The 15,318-nt window shown below is 49.9% G+C and overlaps 1 protein-coding gene across 9 annotated transcripts in view; it reads left to right on the top strand.

The window, feature by feature from the left end:
- The window catches only part of arhgef18b (rho/rac guanine nucleotide exchange factor (GEF) 18b), a 232,652-nt gene that overhangs the window by 115,545 nt on the left and 101,789 nt on the right, over positions 1-15,318 (top strand). For 7 of the 9 annotated variants that reach the window (XM_068016099.1, XM_068016098.1, XM_068016095.1 and 4 more), the window contains 5 exons: positions 1,304-1,505; positions 8,026-8,140; positions 9,953-10,010; positions 11,484-11,525; positions 12,669-12,692. In XM_068016099.1, coding sequence (XP_067872200.1) covers positions 1,304-1,505; positions 8,026-8,140; positions 9,953-10,010; positions 11,484-11,525; positions 12,669-12,692 — 441 coding nt within the window. The remainder of the gene's footprint in view (positions 1-1,303; positions 1,506-8,025; positions 8,141-9,952; positions 10,011-11,483; positions 11,526-12,668; positions 12,693-15,318) is intronic. The other 2 variants (XM_068016097.1, XM_068016096.1) reach the window with 1 other exon arrangement.

The raw sequence follows: 15,318 nt of genomic DNA, 5'->3' as shown, positions 1-15,318 counted from the left end.
AGCGCATGACAACCAATTAAGTACTTTTGAAGCGTAGTCACTATTGTAATGGAGCAAATGCAGGAGCTAATTTGTGCACAGCAAGATCCCACAACCAGTGCTATGAAAATGACCAGGTAATCTGCTTCATGATGTTGATTGAGGGATAAATATTGACCAGGACACCAGGGAGAACTCCCCTGCTCTTCATTTGAAATAGTGCCATGGAATCTTTTACATCCACCTGAGAGGGCAGAGGGAACCTCCGTTTAATGTGTCATCTAAAAGGCACCTCTGACAGTGCAGCACTCCCTTGGTACTGCACTGGGAGTGTCAGCTTTGATTTTGTCCTCAAGCATCTGGAGTGGGAATAAACAGAAAATGCTGGAAACACTCAGCACCCGTGGGGAGATAAACAAAAGTAACCTTTCAGATCATGGATCTGTCATCAGCATCGGAAGAAGTTAGACATTTAACAGTTTATAACCAAGTCCAGAGTCAGGGAAAGGGTTAGGGAAAGGAGTGAGGAAGAAAGAACAAGAGGAAATGTTTGTGAGAGGCTGGAGAGCAGGAGTGTTTAAATGACAGAAGGGATGATGGTGCAAGGCAAAAGGAGGTGGTAATGCGACCAGTAAAGAAACAAAAAAAAAATGATTCGGATGAGGTGAAAATGATAACAGCAGAATCTGCTTTCTGAGATGGTTATGAGTTGAAATTGTTGAACTCTGATGTTGAGCCTGGAAGGTTGGGAAGTGGCTAATGGAAAGAGGAGGTGCTGTTTCTTGAGCTTTGTTGGAACAGTGGAAGAGGCTGTGCACAAACAGCTTCGAATGGAAGTCGAATAAAGAAGCTCAGAGTCCCACTTGCCTACTAAGCAGAAGTGTTCAGAAAAGTATTCAGTTGCTACTGCAGTTGAGATCAGTGCACTCAGCACAGGCCAACGAATAAACCTGGGTCTAATGGGTTGGTCTGGTTCTTCCCATTTCTCAGTACAGAATCAAACAGCACAGAAAGAGGCCATTCGGCCCATCATGCCTGTGCTGGCTCTTTGAAAGAGCGATCCAATTAGTCCCACTGCCCCTGCTCTTTCCCCATAGCCCTGCAAATTTCTCCTTTTCAAACATTTATCCAATTCCTTTTCGAAAGTTACTATTGAATCTGCTTCCATTGTGCTTTCAGTCTGCGCACGCCAGATCACAACAATTCAACGCGCTAAAAAACATCTCATCCTGCCTCCTTGGCTTTCTTGCCAATTTTAAAAAATCTGTTGATTGATTTATTCTGGATCTGTGCCCTAATTACCTGTCTCCCTCTGTCTGCACAGGCTCAGCCTCGATCTGTTAGGTATGGACAGTGATGGAGAAGGCGATAGAGAGGATGAAGATCAGTCAGATCTGGACCGGTCAGCATATGAATTACCTGAGACCCTCAACGCCACCACACTCAGTTCAGGGAATGATACACAGGCAACTAGAGGTCAGGGGAAAACCAGCTCAAGCATGTCTGAGGACGAAATGACCGAGCAGGTAACTTGCTGCAGTTCCATGAGGGCTATGACGTAAGGGATGATGGTGAAAGTTAGAAGGTGGGTGGGGGGGGGGGGGGGTGGGGGAGGTGGGGGAGGGGTGCACCCATTATGGAACTGACTGACGGGTAACATCCAAGAATTATGTTGTAACCCAGCACTACTCACATTCTAGGAGCCACAATATGAATCAATAGGGTGGATTTTCCTGTTGTTGCTCGTGCATGTAAACAACAACTCACATTTATATAGCACTTTTGACGCAGTAAAACACCCCAAGACGCTTCACACAGGAGCATTATCGAACAAAATTTGACACTGAGCCACAAAGGGAGATATTAGGACAGGCGACCAAAGGATTGCTCAAAGAGGTAGGTTTTGAGAGTCTTAAAGAAGAAGAGAGAGGTAGCGAGGCGGAGAGGACTCGGAAGGGAATTCCAGTGCTTACAACCTAGGCAGCTGAAGGGACAATGATGGAGTGAAGAAAATCAGGGATGCGCAAGAGGCCAGAATTGGAGGAGCGCAGAGACCTCAGAGAGTTATCGAGCTGGCGGAGGTCACAGAGATAGGGAGAGGCGAGGCCATGACTACCTTTCAAAATAAGGATGAGAATTTTATATTTGAGGCTTCGCAATTCTCCCAGCCCAGTTATCTTCTGGGTACACTCAAATACAATAGGAGAAAGATTTGCTGCAACATCATGCATGAAGGCCACTCTGGTGGGGTGGGGGTGCTGTAGGTTTCTCTAGATCGAACCACCTTGTTCACCTATGTTTACCTTGTGCCTTGTGATTGATTCATTGTATGGAAGGAAAGAAGTCTGTATTATTATTCCCACTTCCCCTGTACCTGCACCAGCTGCAGTCGGTTAATGTCACTCTGAACCATTTCCTAATACGAGGCTGTGGATTCTCAAATGTCCTGACTGCTGATCACTGTCCGATAACCTCTGCTGGAAAATGAATGTGGTTCGATACCATGTGAGGATAGAACCAGGTTCAGCTGTGATGCTGCATGTGGATGAATAGCCTACGACATCACTGTCAAGGCTCTACCCCAGTGAGAGCCTCCAATTCTGGCCTCTTGGGCAACTCCGATTTTAATTGCTCTACCGTTAGCAGGCATACCTTCAGCTGCCTGGGCCCCAAGCTCTGGAATCCCTGCCCTAAACCCCTCTGCCTCTCTCTCCACATTTAAGACACTCATTAAAAGCTACTTAATTGACCAAGTTTTTGGCCACATGTCCTAATATGTGGCTCGGTGACAGTCTTTTGTCTGATTAACACTCCTGTGTGGAGCGCCTGGGGACGTTAAAGGCGCTAAGTAATTGCAACTAGTTGTTTCAGGTTAACAATTGGCAAAGGCAAACATCAGGAAATCCTCCCAACCAGCAGAGGGAGTTGGCACTGGTTTCAGGGGCAGTGGTGACGGTGACACCTCTTGGGCCAAGACGCGCTTCGCCCTGCGGTCAGACCTTACGGCTGGGAGATGTTAAGAGACCGACAGGTTTTCCATGTACGTTTAAACCTGCTTCGGTTTTCCTGTTTGAGTTTGTAAAAAGTGGGGGTTGGTATTCTGCAGAACTGTTAAAATATGACTATTGGCCGGGAGAGGCCGTCCGGAGCGAGCGCAAACCCCCTGGCAGTAGATATTGGGGGAGGTGAAGCCTGGATACAGGAATTTCCTGCAGGGAGGGTCAGGCTGGGCGATAGATGTCCTCATCCAGCCCCAACCCCGACCACCCTCACCCCTACCCCGACCACCCAACCTCCATGACCACACCCAACCTCCAACCCCCAACCCCCATCCCAACCACCCAACCTCCACCTCCGAAACCCCCGTCACCCAACCTCACTTTCCCACCCATCATCCTGCATTGCCCCATTAAACTGCATTGCCCTATCACCCTGCATTGCCCCATCACACTGCATTGCCCCATCACCTTGCATTGCCCCATCATCCTGCATTGCCACAACACCCTGCATTGCCCCATCACCCTGCATTGCCCCATCACCTTGCATTGCCCCATCATCCTGCATTGCCACAACACCCTGCATTGCCCCATCACCCTGCATTGCCCCATCATCCTGCATTGCCCCATCACCCTGCATTGCCCCATCATCCTGCATTGCCCCATCACCCTGCATTGCCACACCATCCTGCATTGCCCCAACATCCTGCATTGCCCCATCATCCTGCATTGCCCCATCATCCTGCATTGCCCCATCACCCTGCATTGCCCCATCATCTTGCATTGCCCCATCACCCTGCGTTGCCCCATCACCCTGCGTTGCCCCATCATCTTGCATTGCCCCATCACCCTGCATTGCCCCATCACCCTGCATTGCCCCATCATCCTGCGTTGCCCCATCATCCTGCGTTGCCCCATCATCTTGCATTGCCCCATCACCCTGCATTGCCCCATCATCTTGCATTGCCCCATCACCCTGCATTGCCCCATCACTCTGCATTGCCCCATCACCCTGCATTGCCCCATCATCTTGCATTGCCCCATCACTCTGCATTGCCCCATCACCCTGCATTGCCCCATCATCTTGCATTGCCCCATCATCCTGCATTGCCCCATCACCCTGCATTGCCCCATCATCTTGCATTGCCCCATCACCCTGCATTGCCCCATCACCCTGCATTGCCCCATCATCTTGCATTGCCCCATCATGCTGCATTGCCACACCACCCTGCATTGCCCCATCATCCTGCATTGCCCCATCATCCTGCATTGCCCCATCACCCTGCATTGCCCCATCACCCTGCATTGCCCCATCATCTTGCATTGCCCCATCACCCTGCATTGCCACACCACCCTGCATTGCCCCATCACCCTGCATTTCCCCATCACCCTGCATTTCCCCATCACCCTGCATTGCCTCATCATCCTGCATTGCCCCATCATCCTGCATTGCCCCATCATCCTGCATTGCCACACCACCCTGCATTGCCCCAGCATCCTGCATTGCCCCATCACCCTGCATTGCCTCATCTTCCTGCATTGTTCCATCACCCTGCATTGCCCCATCATCCTGCATTGCCACACCACCCTGCATTGCCCCAGCATCCTGCATTGCCCCATCACCCTGCATTGCCACACCACCCTGCATTGCCCCATCATCCTGCATTGCCACACCACCCTGCATTGCCACACCACCCTGCATTGCTCCAGCATCCTGCATTGCCCCATCACCCTGCGTTGCCCCCTCATCTTGCATTGCCCAATCATCCTGCATTGCCCCATCATCTTGCATTTTCCCATCATCCTGCATTGCCCCATCATCTTGCATTGCCCCATCATCTTGCATTGCCCAATCACCCTGCATTGTCCCATCATCCTGCATTGCCCCATCATCCTGCATTGCCCCATCACCCTGCGTTGCCCCATCACCCTGCGTTGCCCCATCACCCTGCGTTGCCCCATCATCTTGCATTGCCCCATCATCTTGCATTGCCCCATCATCCTGCATTGCCCCATCATCCTGCATTGCCCCATCACCCTGCATTGCCCCATCATCTTGCATTGCCCCATCATCCTGCATTGCCCCATCACCCTGCATTGCCCCATCACCCTGCATTGCCCCATCATCCTGCATTGCCCCATCATCCTGCATTGCCCCATCACCCTGCATTGCCACACCATCTTGCATTGCTCCATTATCTTGTATTGCCCCATCATCCTGCATTGCCCCATCACCCTGCATTGCCCCATCACCCTGCATTGCCCCATCATCCTGCATTGCCCCATCAGCCTGCATTGCCTCATCATCCTGCATTGCCTCATCATCCTGCATTGCCCCATCATCCTGCATTGCCCCATCACCCTGCAATGCCCCATCATCCTGCATTGCCCCATCATCCTGCATTGCCCCATCAGCCTGCATTGCCTCATCATCCTGCATTGCCTCATCATCCTGCATTGCCCCATCATCCTGCATTGCCCCATCACCCTGCATTGCCCCATCACCCTGCATTGCCTCATCACCCTGCATTGCCCCATCATCTTGCATTGCCCCATCATCTTGCATTGCCCCATCATCCTTCATTGCCCCATCACCCTGCATTGCCCCATCATCTTGCATTGCCCCATCATCCTGCCTTGCCCTATCACCCTGCATTGCCTCATCATCCTGCATTGCCCCATCATCCTGCATTGCCCCATCACCCTGCATTGCCCCATCACCCTGCATTGCCCCATCATCTTGCATTGCCCCATCATCCTGCATTGCCCCTTCACCCTGCATTGCCCCATCATCCTGCATTGCCCCATCACCCTGCATTGCCCCATCACCCTGCATTGCCACACCATCTTGCATTGCCCCATCATCCTGCATTGCCCCATCATCCTGCATTGGCCCATCATCCTGCATTGCTCCATCATCTTGTATTGCCCCATCATCCTGCATTGCCCCATCACCCTGCATTGCCCCATCATCCTGCATTGCCCCATCATCCTGCATTGCCCCATCACCCTGCATTGCCTCATCATCCTGCATTGCCTCATCATCCTGCATTGCCCCATCATCCTGCATTGCCTCATCATCCTGCATTGCCTCATCATCCTGCATTGCCCCATCATCCTGCATTGCCCCATCACCCTGCATTGCCCCATCACCCTGCATTGCCTCATCACCCTGCATTGCCCCATCATCTTGCATTGCCCCATCATCTTGCATTGCCCCATCATCCTTCATTGCCCCATCACCCTGCATTGCCCCATCATCTTGCATTGCCCCATCATCCTGCCTTGCCCCATCACCCTGCATTGCCTCATCATCCTGCATTGCCCCATCATCCTGCATTGCCCCATCATCTTGCATTGCCCCATCATCCTTCATTGCCCCATCACCCTGCATTGCCCCATCATCTTGCATTGCCCCATCATCCTGCATTGCCCCATCACCCTGCATTGCCTCATCATCCTGCATTGCCCCATCAGCCTGCATTGCCTCATCATCCTGCATTGCCTCATCATCCTGCATTGCCCCATCATCCTGCATTGCCCCATCACCCTGCATTGCCCCATCACCCTGCATTGCCTCATCACCCTGCATTGCCCCATCATCTTGCATTGCCCCATCATCTTGCATTGCCCCATCATCCTTCATTGCCCCATCACCCTGCATTGCCCCATCATCTTGCATTGCCCCATCATCCTGCCTTGCCCCATCACCCTGCATTGCCTCATCATCCTGCATTGCCCCATCATCCTGCATTGCCTCATCATCCTGCATTGCCCCATTACCCTGCATTGCCCCATCACCCTGCATTGCCCCATCACCCTGCATTGCCTCATCATCCTGCATTGCTCCATCATCCTGCATTGCCCCTTCACCCTGCATTGCCCCATCATCCTGCATTGCCCCATCACCCTGCATTGCCCCATCATCTTGCATTGCCCTATTACCCGGCATTGCCCCATCAATGTAGATAACTAATATCCCAGGTTCAATCCCTGGCCTGCATTAAAAGCGCTATATAAATGCAAGTTGTTGTTGTAAGCATCTTCAGTAGAAGGAAGAAATGAGAACACTCGAAATGGAATGCATCAGCACCGGCTGTGAACATCCGTCCCTGCATTAAAGATAATTTCACACAGGTTTAAGTGTGCGGTAGCTGTAATCTAGATCTTTCTGCCACATCTGTTATCAATCTTACGCTCAAATTGCACAGCTAGGGAACACTTCAATATGTCTGTTTGGAGCTGACTCCAGCCTACTGAAGTGCAAAATGACACGAAGCTTGTAGCAATTTGTTAAAGCCTACATTGTTCTTCATAAACGCAGGGGCAGGCCCCCAGACAGCACTGAAATAACTGGGTGCAGGTGAGGCCTGCGTGCAGTGACACTCCAGTACAGTTCGGCCTGCCAAACCTTTGGAGAGTCCTGACAAGATCCGCTGGGTCTCCGTTCACGGGCTAGTCTGGCCGGCCTCCCACCTTGCATAATCCGTAAACTTTAGCTCATACTCTAGTGTCTGTATCACATCAGGTCCTGTTCACCTATCACCTGGCATTATGCCAGTGGCGGACACCCCCCCTCCATGCCCCCTCCTCACCCCACGTCGCGTAGGGAGGCCACCAGCTGCATGGAGGCAGCCTCCTGGGGTGGGTTGGGGGGGCAGGTGCCATCAGAGCTGGAGGCTCCATGGCACAGGGAGGGAGCTGCTGGCAGAAAATGATGCCCACCCCCAGCTCCAACACTGCCCATAGAAGGGTTTCCCCTCCGTGTTGTGAGCCCTGGCAGCTTGGCCCATGCAAAGATTTTATCTAATGCTCACCCTTCCGAGTGTGCCTCCATTTTGAGCTCTCCCTCAGTATTGCAGTGGAACAACAGCCTGGAGTTTTTGTGTTCAAGTCTCTGCAGTGGGTCTTGAGCCTAACGATAATGAAGGAACGGGGAGCGAGGTCCTGGTGTGACTCGGAGGGCGAATTGAAGGACTTTGAGAGCAGGGAATGACTGAGAGTGAATTCCAATCAGTTGGTTAATGATGTTCTTGCTTGTTGCCTCCAGGTGAAGGTGAGTACAAAGATGCGGCCACGGTTGGAGACGGGCTATTCATATTCCTGCAAGGGGGCTCGGAGCAGCTCTTCCTGGAGTCCGGCTGTGTCCCAACCCAGAGAAACAGGTGAGTGAAGCACTCAACTGGCCCACAAGTCCATCCCTGAGTCTCCCCGGCTTTCACAATGGCTGAATGGTGGCTGGATTTTCCCTCTGGGTGCGGGAAGCAGATGTTGGGACTGTTTCCGGATGCCAAACCTCTCCCCCACCCTGGGGTGGGTGGTGGTGATGGAACAGTTACTCACTTGTAATGGTTCCCTGGGGAGGCCAATTAATGGCCTGGAGAAGGGTTTGCCATCCAATTAAGGATGGCGGGTGGGACCTCGAAGCTGGAGGGCCAATCAGAGGCCTTCCAGCTTGAAGGAGCAGAAGGTATGTAAGAGAGAGGGAGCTTCAAGATGGAGGCGCCCTCTATTCAACTATTTTAAATCTTTAATTGAAAAATGGATTCAGGACCCAGTCCCCAACTATGGAGTGATGGGGTGGGGGGAGGGAGAGGGGGTGTCCCTTTAAAGGGCGGCCTGTGGCTGCTCCTGCACCCAAGCAGGCAGGCTGAGTCTCTCGGCTTGCCTGGAGCACTGCCACTTCGCCCTTGGCCTGCTGCTTGCTTGCCCACCTCCTGCTAATCTGGTCCCCATCGCCTGCAGGAACCTCGAGGCTGACTGGAAAATTCCCCTTCTGTAAAAATGTCACTGGAGGCAGGGGAACCGGAAGGTCAGCTGGCGGGGCTATTGTTAGCTCCTGCCCATCTCCAAACCCAGCCCTGGCAGGGGGTCGAAAGTCCAGTCCTGGGTTTCGCCCTACAGATGGGGCTGAGTCAGTCGACCTCACGACAGGCAGCAGTTGTCCTCCAAGAATTGACCTCAGCACCCATGGCTACAAAAGGATTCAAAATTGGCCCAAGGCTCCCTGCTCTCGGTGGCTGCCCAATAATTTTGTCTGCAAAGCGAATGAAGTATTAGAATGGTGGTGAAGGCTGTGCTGAGCGAATTGCCCCCTGACCCTCACTGTCTAGGCCCACACATGAAGAAGGGCCAGTTGGGTGAGGTAGCAGAGTGAGGCTGGGTGCTGTGACGCTGTACCCCACACAGAGGCAGCACCTCCAGGAGAGGAGAGGAGTAAAACTGGGAGCAAACACAGCCTGTTCCAGTGGACTATCCGCTCTTCCAGAGAAGTTCACTGTGAGCAGATTTTGAATTCCTTTGTCATCTGGACTATTTCTCTTCCCATTTTATCTTGTGTTTGTTGCCCTTTCCCTTCAAAGTCAGAATAATCTGGGGCATGGATTTCCTCATTGCCAGATTAACTAGTGGGGCCCTCGCTCGGTGGGACAGAGCCGTCTGGAGTATGGTCGCATGGTTGTTATGTACCTGGTCTAGTAATCCAAGGCCCGGACGATTATTCCAGACATGAGCACAAATCCCACATTGGCAGCCAGAGAATTTAAATTCAGTTAAGTCAATAAATCTGGTGACCATGAAACTTACCAGATTGTCATAAAAACCCATCTGGTTTACTAATGTCCTTTAAGGAAGGAAATCTGCCACCTGTACCTGGTCTGGCCTACATGTGACTCCAGACCCACAGCAATGTGGTTGACTCCTAATTGCCCCCTGAAATGGCTGAGCAAGCCACTCAGTTGTATCTCAAGGGCAGTTAGGGGTGGCAATAAATGCCAGCAATGCCCACAGCCCATGTAAAAAGCTGATGGAACTGGGCTCTCAATCCATGTTCTTGACATTACCTCTGTGTATATTTGATCACTGTTTAATTTTTTAAAAATGTAATTGCAATAACATTTTGAAATTAAGAGCCCAATTTTTAATTCATCGCAGTCGCACTAGAATCACTTCAATTGTGTTCTTTTCCTCCATCTCAGAATCTGAAACTTCCCTGGAGATCCAAGAGGAAAAAGAAAATCTGGACCACAACCACTTGTACGTATGAAAGGAGCAATCCGAGGGGCCCACCGCTTTAGTCTCTGTGTTAATGAATCAGCTGGCGGTTTGGTCACAATCAAGTCTTTTATTAAGAGGGTGGTTTGAAGATTGTGCCGGTAGTTCAGTCCCTTGCTTCTTTAAGAGGTACGGGGCAAAAGCAGGTCTATGGAGTTAGGTCACATATCAGCCATGATCTCATTGAATGGCGGAACAAACTCAAGGGGCTGAGTGGCCTCTTCCTGTTCCTATATTCTTTGTTTCTTCTTTCTCTCCTCCACACCACCAGCTCAACCACCCTCCCTCCCCCAACCACTTGCTCATAGACTCCACTCCTGGAGTTGCTTGCGAGTGAGGATCTGTTCAGTTAACTTCAGATTCAACAGTTCTCCCTCATTGATGTTGATCAACAGGCCCAAGGCCTATTGTGCAAGAAAGAAAGAAGAAAGAATTTGCACTTATATAGCACATTTCACAACCTCAAGCCTGTTCCTATGCTGTCGGTGCTATGTAACACGCCCATATATGGGGAATGATGCCAAAAGATCTCTGATGGTGCAGAAATGGACATGGATCCGGTGACAACTCACTCCTGCCAACCCCACTACCAATAGAAAATAGGCAAAGATCAGGAGGAAAATCCTGCATAATGGGTGTAAATTTTCAGATCAAAGCGGCAAACACCTTTTTTTTAAATGGAAGAGACACTTTTTGGCATCAATCCAGCAACCCTTCCCCCAAAAATGATGAGTACACTCAGATTTTGGGGTTTGCTGCTGCACCCACAGCTGGCAGGCCAGGCCCTATTATTTGGGTTGTGTGTTCTCAAAATGGTTCTGCCAATCACAAAGCAATCGTGAAGGTGTCTGGAGGTGGCTCTCTCTCACCCGTCTCTCACAGTGGCCCCTGAGAGCCCTAAGGCCAATTCTAGCACCTCCTCTACTATCACTGCCCTGTCTGAAATCTGCTAACTCAATCTAGACTGGGAATCAAACCTGTGACCTTCCTGTACTGTATGACTCTCCAGGTGGAGAGACAGTCAGGAAATATGACAACAAAAAGGTGGCGCAGTGGTTAGCACCGCAGCCTCACAGCTCCAGAGACCCGGGTTCAATTCTGGTTACTGCCTGTGCGGAGTTTGCAAGTTCTCCCTGTGACCGTGTGGGTTTCCGCCGGGTGCTCCAGTTTCCTCCCACAGCCAAAGACTTGCAGGTTGATAGGTAAATTGGCCATTGTAAATTGCCCCTAGTGTAGGTAGATGGTAGGAGAATTGAGGGAAGATGGGGATGTGGTAGGGAATATGGGATTAATGTAGGATTAGTATAAATGGGTGGTTGTTGGTCAGCACAGACTCGGTGGGCCGAAGGGCCTGTTTCAGTGCTGTTCTCTATGACTCTAAAACAATATGGTTGCTGTTAATGTCAATTGAGCAGAGATGTTGACTGAAGTTGTTTCTCTTTCTTTGTCTTCCAGGCTGGTTCAACAAGTGCTGCAAGAACTGAAGGCCTTTCATGGGTTAGTCAGACCTTAGTTATCGTTTTAACAACTGACTGCAAAAGCTTTCAGCAGTCTTGAAAATGTATTCAGAAAGTTGAATGCTAAGGGGACTTGGATCGATACTTCAAGAGGAAACATTTGCAGGGCTACAGGGAAAGAGCAAGGGCCAGTGGGACTAATTAGATAGCTCTTTAAAAGATCTGGCATCGATATGGTGGGCTGAATGGCCTCCTTCTGTGCAGTATGATTCAAAAGCACAATGTGAACCCAACACCCTTCCACTGGAACCTCTCTTGTCCTTCTCGGAACACAGATTCCTGTCTCCCCTTTAACTTAAGGGATAAGTGACACCCTCAAGGACTGGGTCAGCCCCAACTCCCCTAAACTAGCAGACATGTGCTGCCATTATATCCGGAGGACGGGACACCCTTCTCCTCCCTCCCTCGAACACTGCCATATGTATTCTCCCCCCTACCAATGTGCCCCTCCTCGTTCAAACAATTCACTGTCCCAATGGAACCCCTTCCCAGAGGGGTGTCAGATACAAACCACCACCCCCCCCCCACTCAACCCCCGCACCAAAACAGATCACCTTCTCGAATGGATCAACCTCCACAGACTGATATACCGTCCTCTCAAGAATTGCTTCCTTTCAGCCAGGCTAGGGAGCCTAAGTTTTAACATTGGCTTCACTGATGGTGAAAGGTCATCGAAAAACCTAAATAAGGTCAGCAACGGACACCTCCAAGCTATGAGTCACAGACGTGCGAGTAATGTGAGGCATGACGTGTGGTGAGTACAGCATGCTGGGGAGGAACAGGTGACTTTGGTCCTCTGGCTCCCAGAGCTCTCCACCATTGTGGCTTTCCTCGCTTTATGCCTGGGTCTCCTGTAGACTAATTGATGGAGATTAATTGCTGTGATTAGTTAACTTCTCCATGATCATGCGACTACCAGGATGGTAGAAGGCAATCTGTTCGGACCGTGGTCATTCTTCATCCAGCAATTTTGACATTCCTTTGGCTGTATTGATAAATGAAGCAGTTGTCAGGTTTGATATGGCAGTGCCTTGCCCTGTAAGACCCAGAGTGGGAGAATAGAGCTGCTTTAAAAATGGTTCAGTCAATCGCTAATTCTGTTTCCAATCTTTCCCCCCCTCAGCCAGTGCAACGGTGCAGTGAGCAGGTGAGCAGGTTCCAGTGTGCATCTCCGTCTCTGCCGCCTCGTGTTGCTTTGCGAGCCTGTTCCCTGCCAACGCTAACTTGCTCTCGTTTTGTTCTCAGCCACTGTGTTTCTCAGCCAGCGTCTGCCTTTTTCTCAGTTAAAGGATTAGCCAAAGCCATTTAAAAAGCTTATATTTACATGCGATTTGATCTGATGCCTCAGAGTAAAGTTTAGCATTGTTTATATGACTGGCACCTACCCCCAGCCACCCCCACCCCCAACCCCTGCCACAGTCCCGGGGGTTTCTGCAGATTTGGTTGAATGTAACTGCTCTGCCAATGGGTCTGTAATTCTGTGGCGTGGCGAGGAAAAGAATGAAAAATTAGCTGGGATTCTTGCCCCAATCGCTATCCAGTGGCCCTGCTGGAAAGTGGGCTGATGTCCATATTGAACTTCACTGTGATTCCCCTCAAGACAGGACAGACTTGCATTTATATAGCACCTTTCACAACTTCAGCCAATCAAATATTTTTGAAGTGTCGTAATTGTTATAATGTAGGATATGCAGCAACCAATTTGCACACAGCAAATTCCCACAAATAGCAATGAGATAATGACCAGATCATTTGTTTTCAGGGCTGGTCATGGGCAGGACACCAGGGAGATTGGTTGGGGGGTAAATATGGGGGAGGACACCAGGGAGAGCTCCCCTGCTCTTCCTCAGGACATCATCAGATCTTTTATATCTACCTGAAAGGGCAGACAATTTAACATATCATCTGACACTGCAGCACTCCCTTGGTATGTTTCCTCGGTTTATGTGCTTAAGTCTCTGGAGTGGGACTTGAGCTCTCACTCTGTATGAGGCAGGGCTGAGGATACTACCCACTGCACCACAGCTGACATTTATTTAAAGCAGGCCTCCAAGACCCAAATTAATGCTCAGCACATAAAGAATGGCTACTTGGGTAAGATGCCCAAGCTGAAGGAGCAGGAATCAAACACCAGCATGCGTTAGTGCCTTCAGGAGAGAAGAGCAGAAAATTAGAACTAGGAAATCTTCAATACATGAACTTTACTAACTTTTGAGCCCATCAATGACTAAATGACGAATTCTTACAGCATTTTAACTGCAAAGTAGTCAGGTGTTGAACATTTCTTGATTATTTGAATGATTCATATCCCCTGGATGTTGTCAAATGGCGATTTCAGGACAGGCTGCTGAGAATGAACTAAAAAGAAACTGCTGTTAGGTTAAAGAGCAATAACTGGGCATAAGTGACTGACTACCAGCCGTTACCTAGTTTGGTTATGACAGGCCATGAGGCGGGGGACCAAACATGACTCCATGGGTGTGACCCTATGTAAATCCTGTAAACTGTATTTTGTTGGTTCACCTGAAAGGGCAGACAGGGCCTCAAACCCGCGACCTCTACCAACTAGAAGGACAAGGGCAGCAAATGCATGGGAACACCACCACCTGCAAGTTCCCCTCCAAGTCACACACCATCCTGACGTGGAACTATATCGCCGTTCCTTCACTGTCACTGGGTCAAAATCCTGGAACTCCCTTCCTAACAGCACTGTGGGTGTACCTACCCCACATGGACTGCAGCGGTTCAAGAAGGCAGCTCACCGCCACCTTCTCAAGGGCAATTAGGGATGGGCAATAAATGCTGGCCTGGCCAGCGACGCCCACATCCCATGAATGAATTTTTAAAAACTAAGGAATCAGACTGCAGACTCTTTCTGAGTTCAACCAGGAATTTTCCAAGAATTTCATCCAACTGAATTGCCTGCTAACCATTTGTGTACTGGCTCCAGATTGCTATATTTGAACTGATTCGATATCTTGCTTCTCCTGCTTATTTCTGTATATAACCCTATCTGCGAATAAATCTGCTTGATCTTTTAGCCTATTGCAAAAAGTATCTGACAGGGCCTATTGTTGGAGTGACTTTGGATGTAGCAGTATTCCTACATCGAGGAGAAATAAAAGGGTTCTTTAATCACCCAGTGCAAGCTGTGTCCAATTATTTTGGACAAAAGGCCATGGTTTGGACAATAGAAAGTGAGGACTTACCTGTATTTAAAAAAAAATTTATTTTAGAGATACAGCACTGAAACAGGCCCTTCGGCCCACCGAGTCTGTGCCGACCATCAACCACCCATTTATATTAATCCTACACTAATCCCATATTCCTACCACATCCCCACCTATCCCTATATTCCCCTCGTACCTACCTATACTAGGGGCAATTTATAATGGGCAATTTACCTATCAACCTGCAAGTCTTTGGCTGTGGGAGGAAACCGGAGCACCCGGCAAAAACCCATGCAGACACAGGGGGAACTTGCAAACTCCACACAGGCAGTACCCAGAATTGAAGCCAGGTCTCTGGAGCTGTGAGGCTGCGGTGCTAACCACTTTAGTTGGTTATGAGAAAAAAATCTGAGATAGGAAAAAATGACTTCATACTGAATGTTACTAAAATCAGTCTAATTACTTCATCAAATTATATTTGGGCATCTTGGTTGTCATGGTGAAGTGTGAATGGGGCAGTGTAAGGACCATGCCTGTGATTATTTTTTATTCATTCATGGGAAGTGGGTGTTTACTGCCCATCCCTAATTGCCCTTGAGAAGA

The sequence above is a fragment of the Heterodontus francisci genome, chromosome 36 (assembly GCF_036365525.1).
Source record: "Heterodontus francisci isolate sHetFra1 chromosome 36, sHetFra1.hap1, whole genome shotgun sequence".
Lineage (NCBI taxonomy): Eukaryota > Metazoa > Chordata > Chondrichthyes > Heterodontiformes > Heterodontidae > Heterodontus > Heterodontus francisci.
The sequence above is the reverse complement of the archived record's forward strand: the minus strand, read 5'-3'. Positions and strand labels throughout refer to the sequence as shown.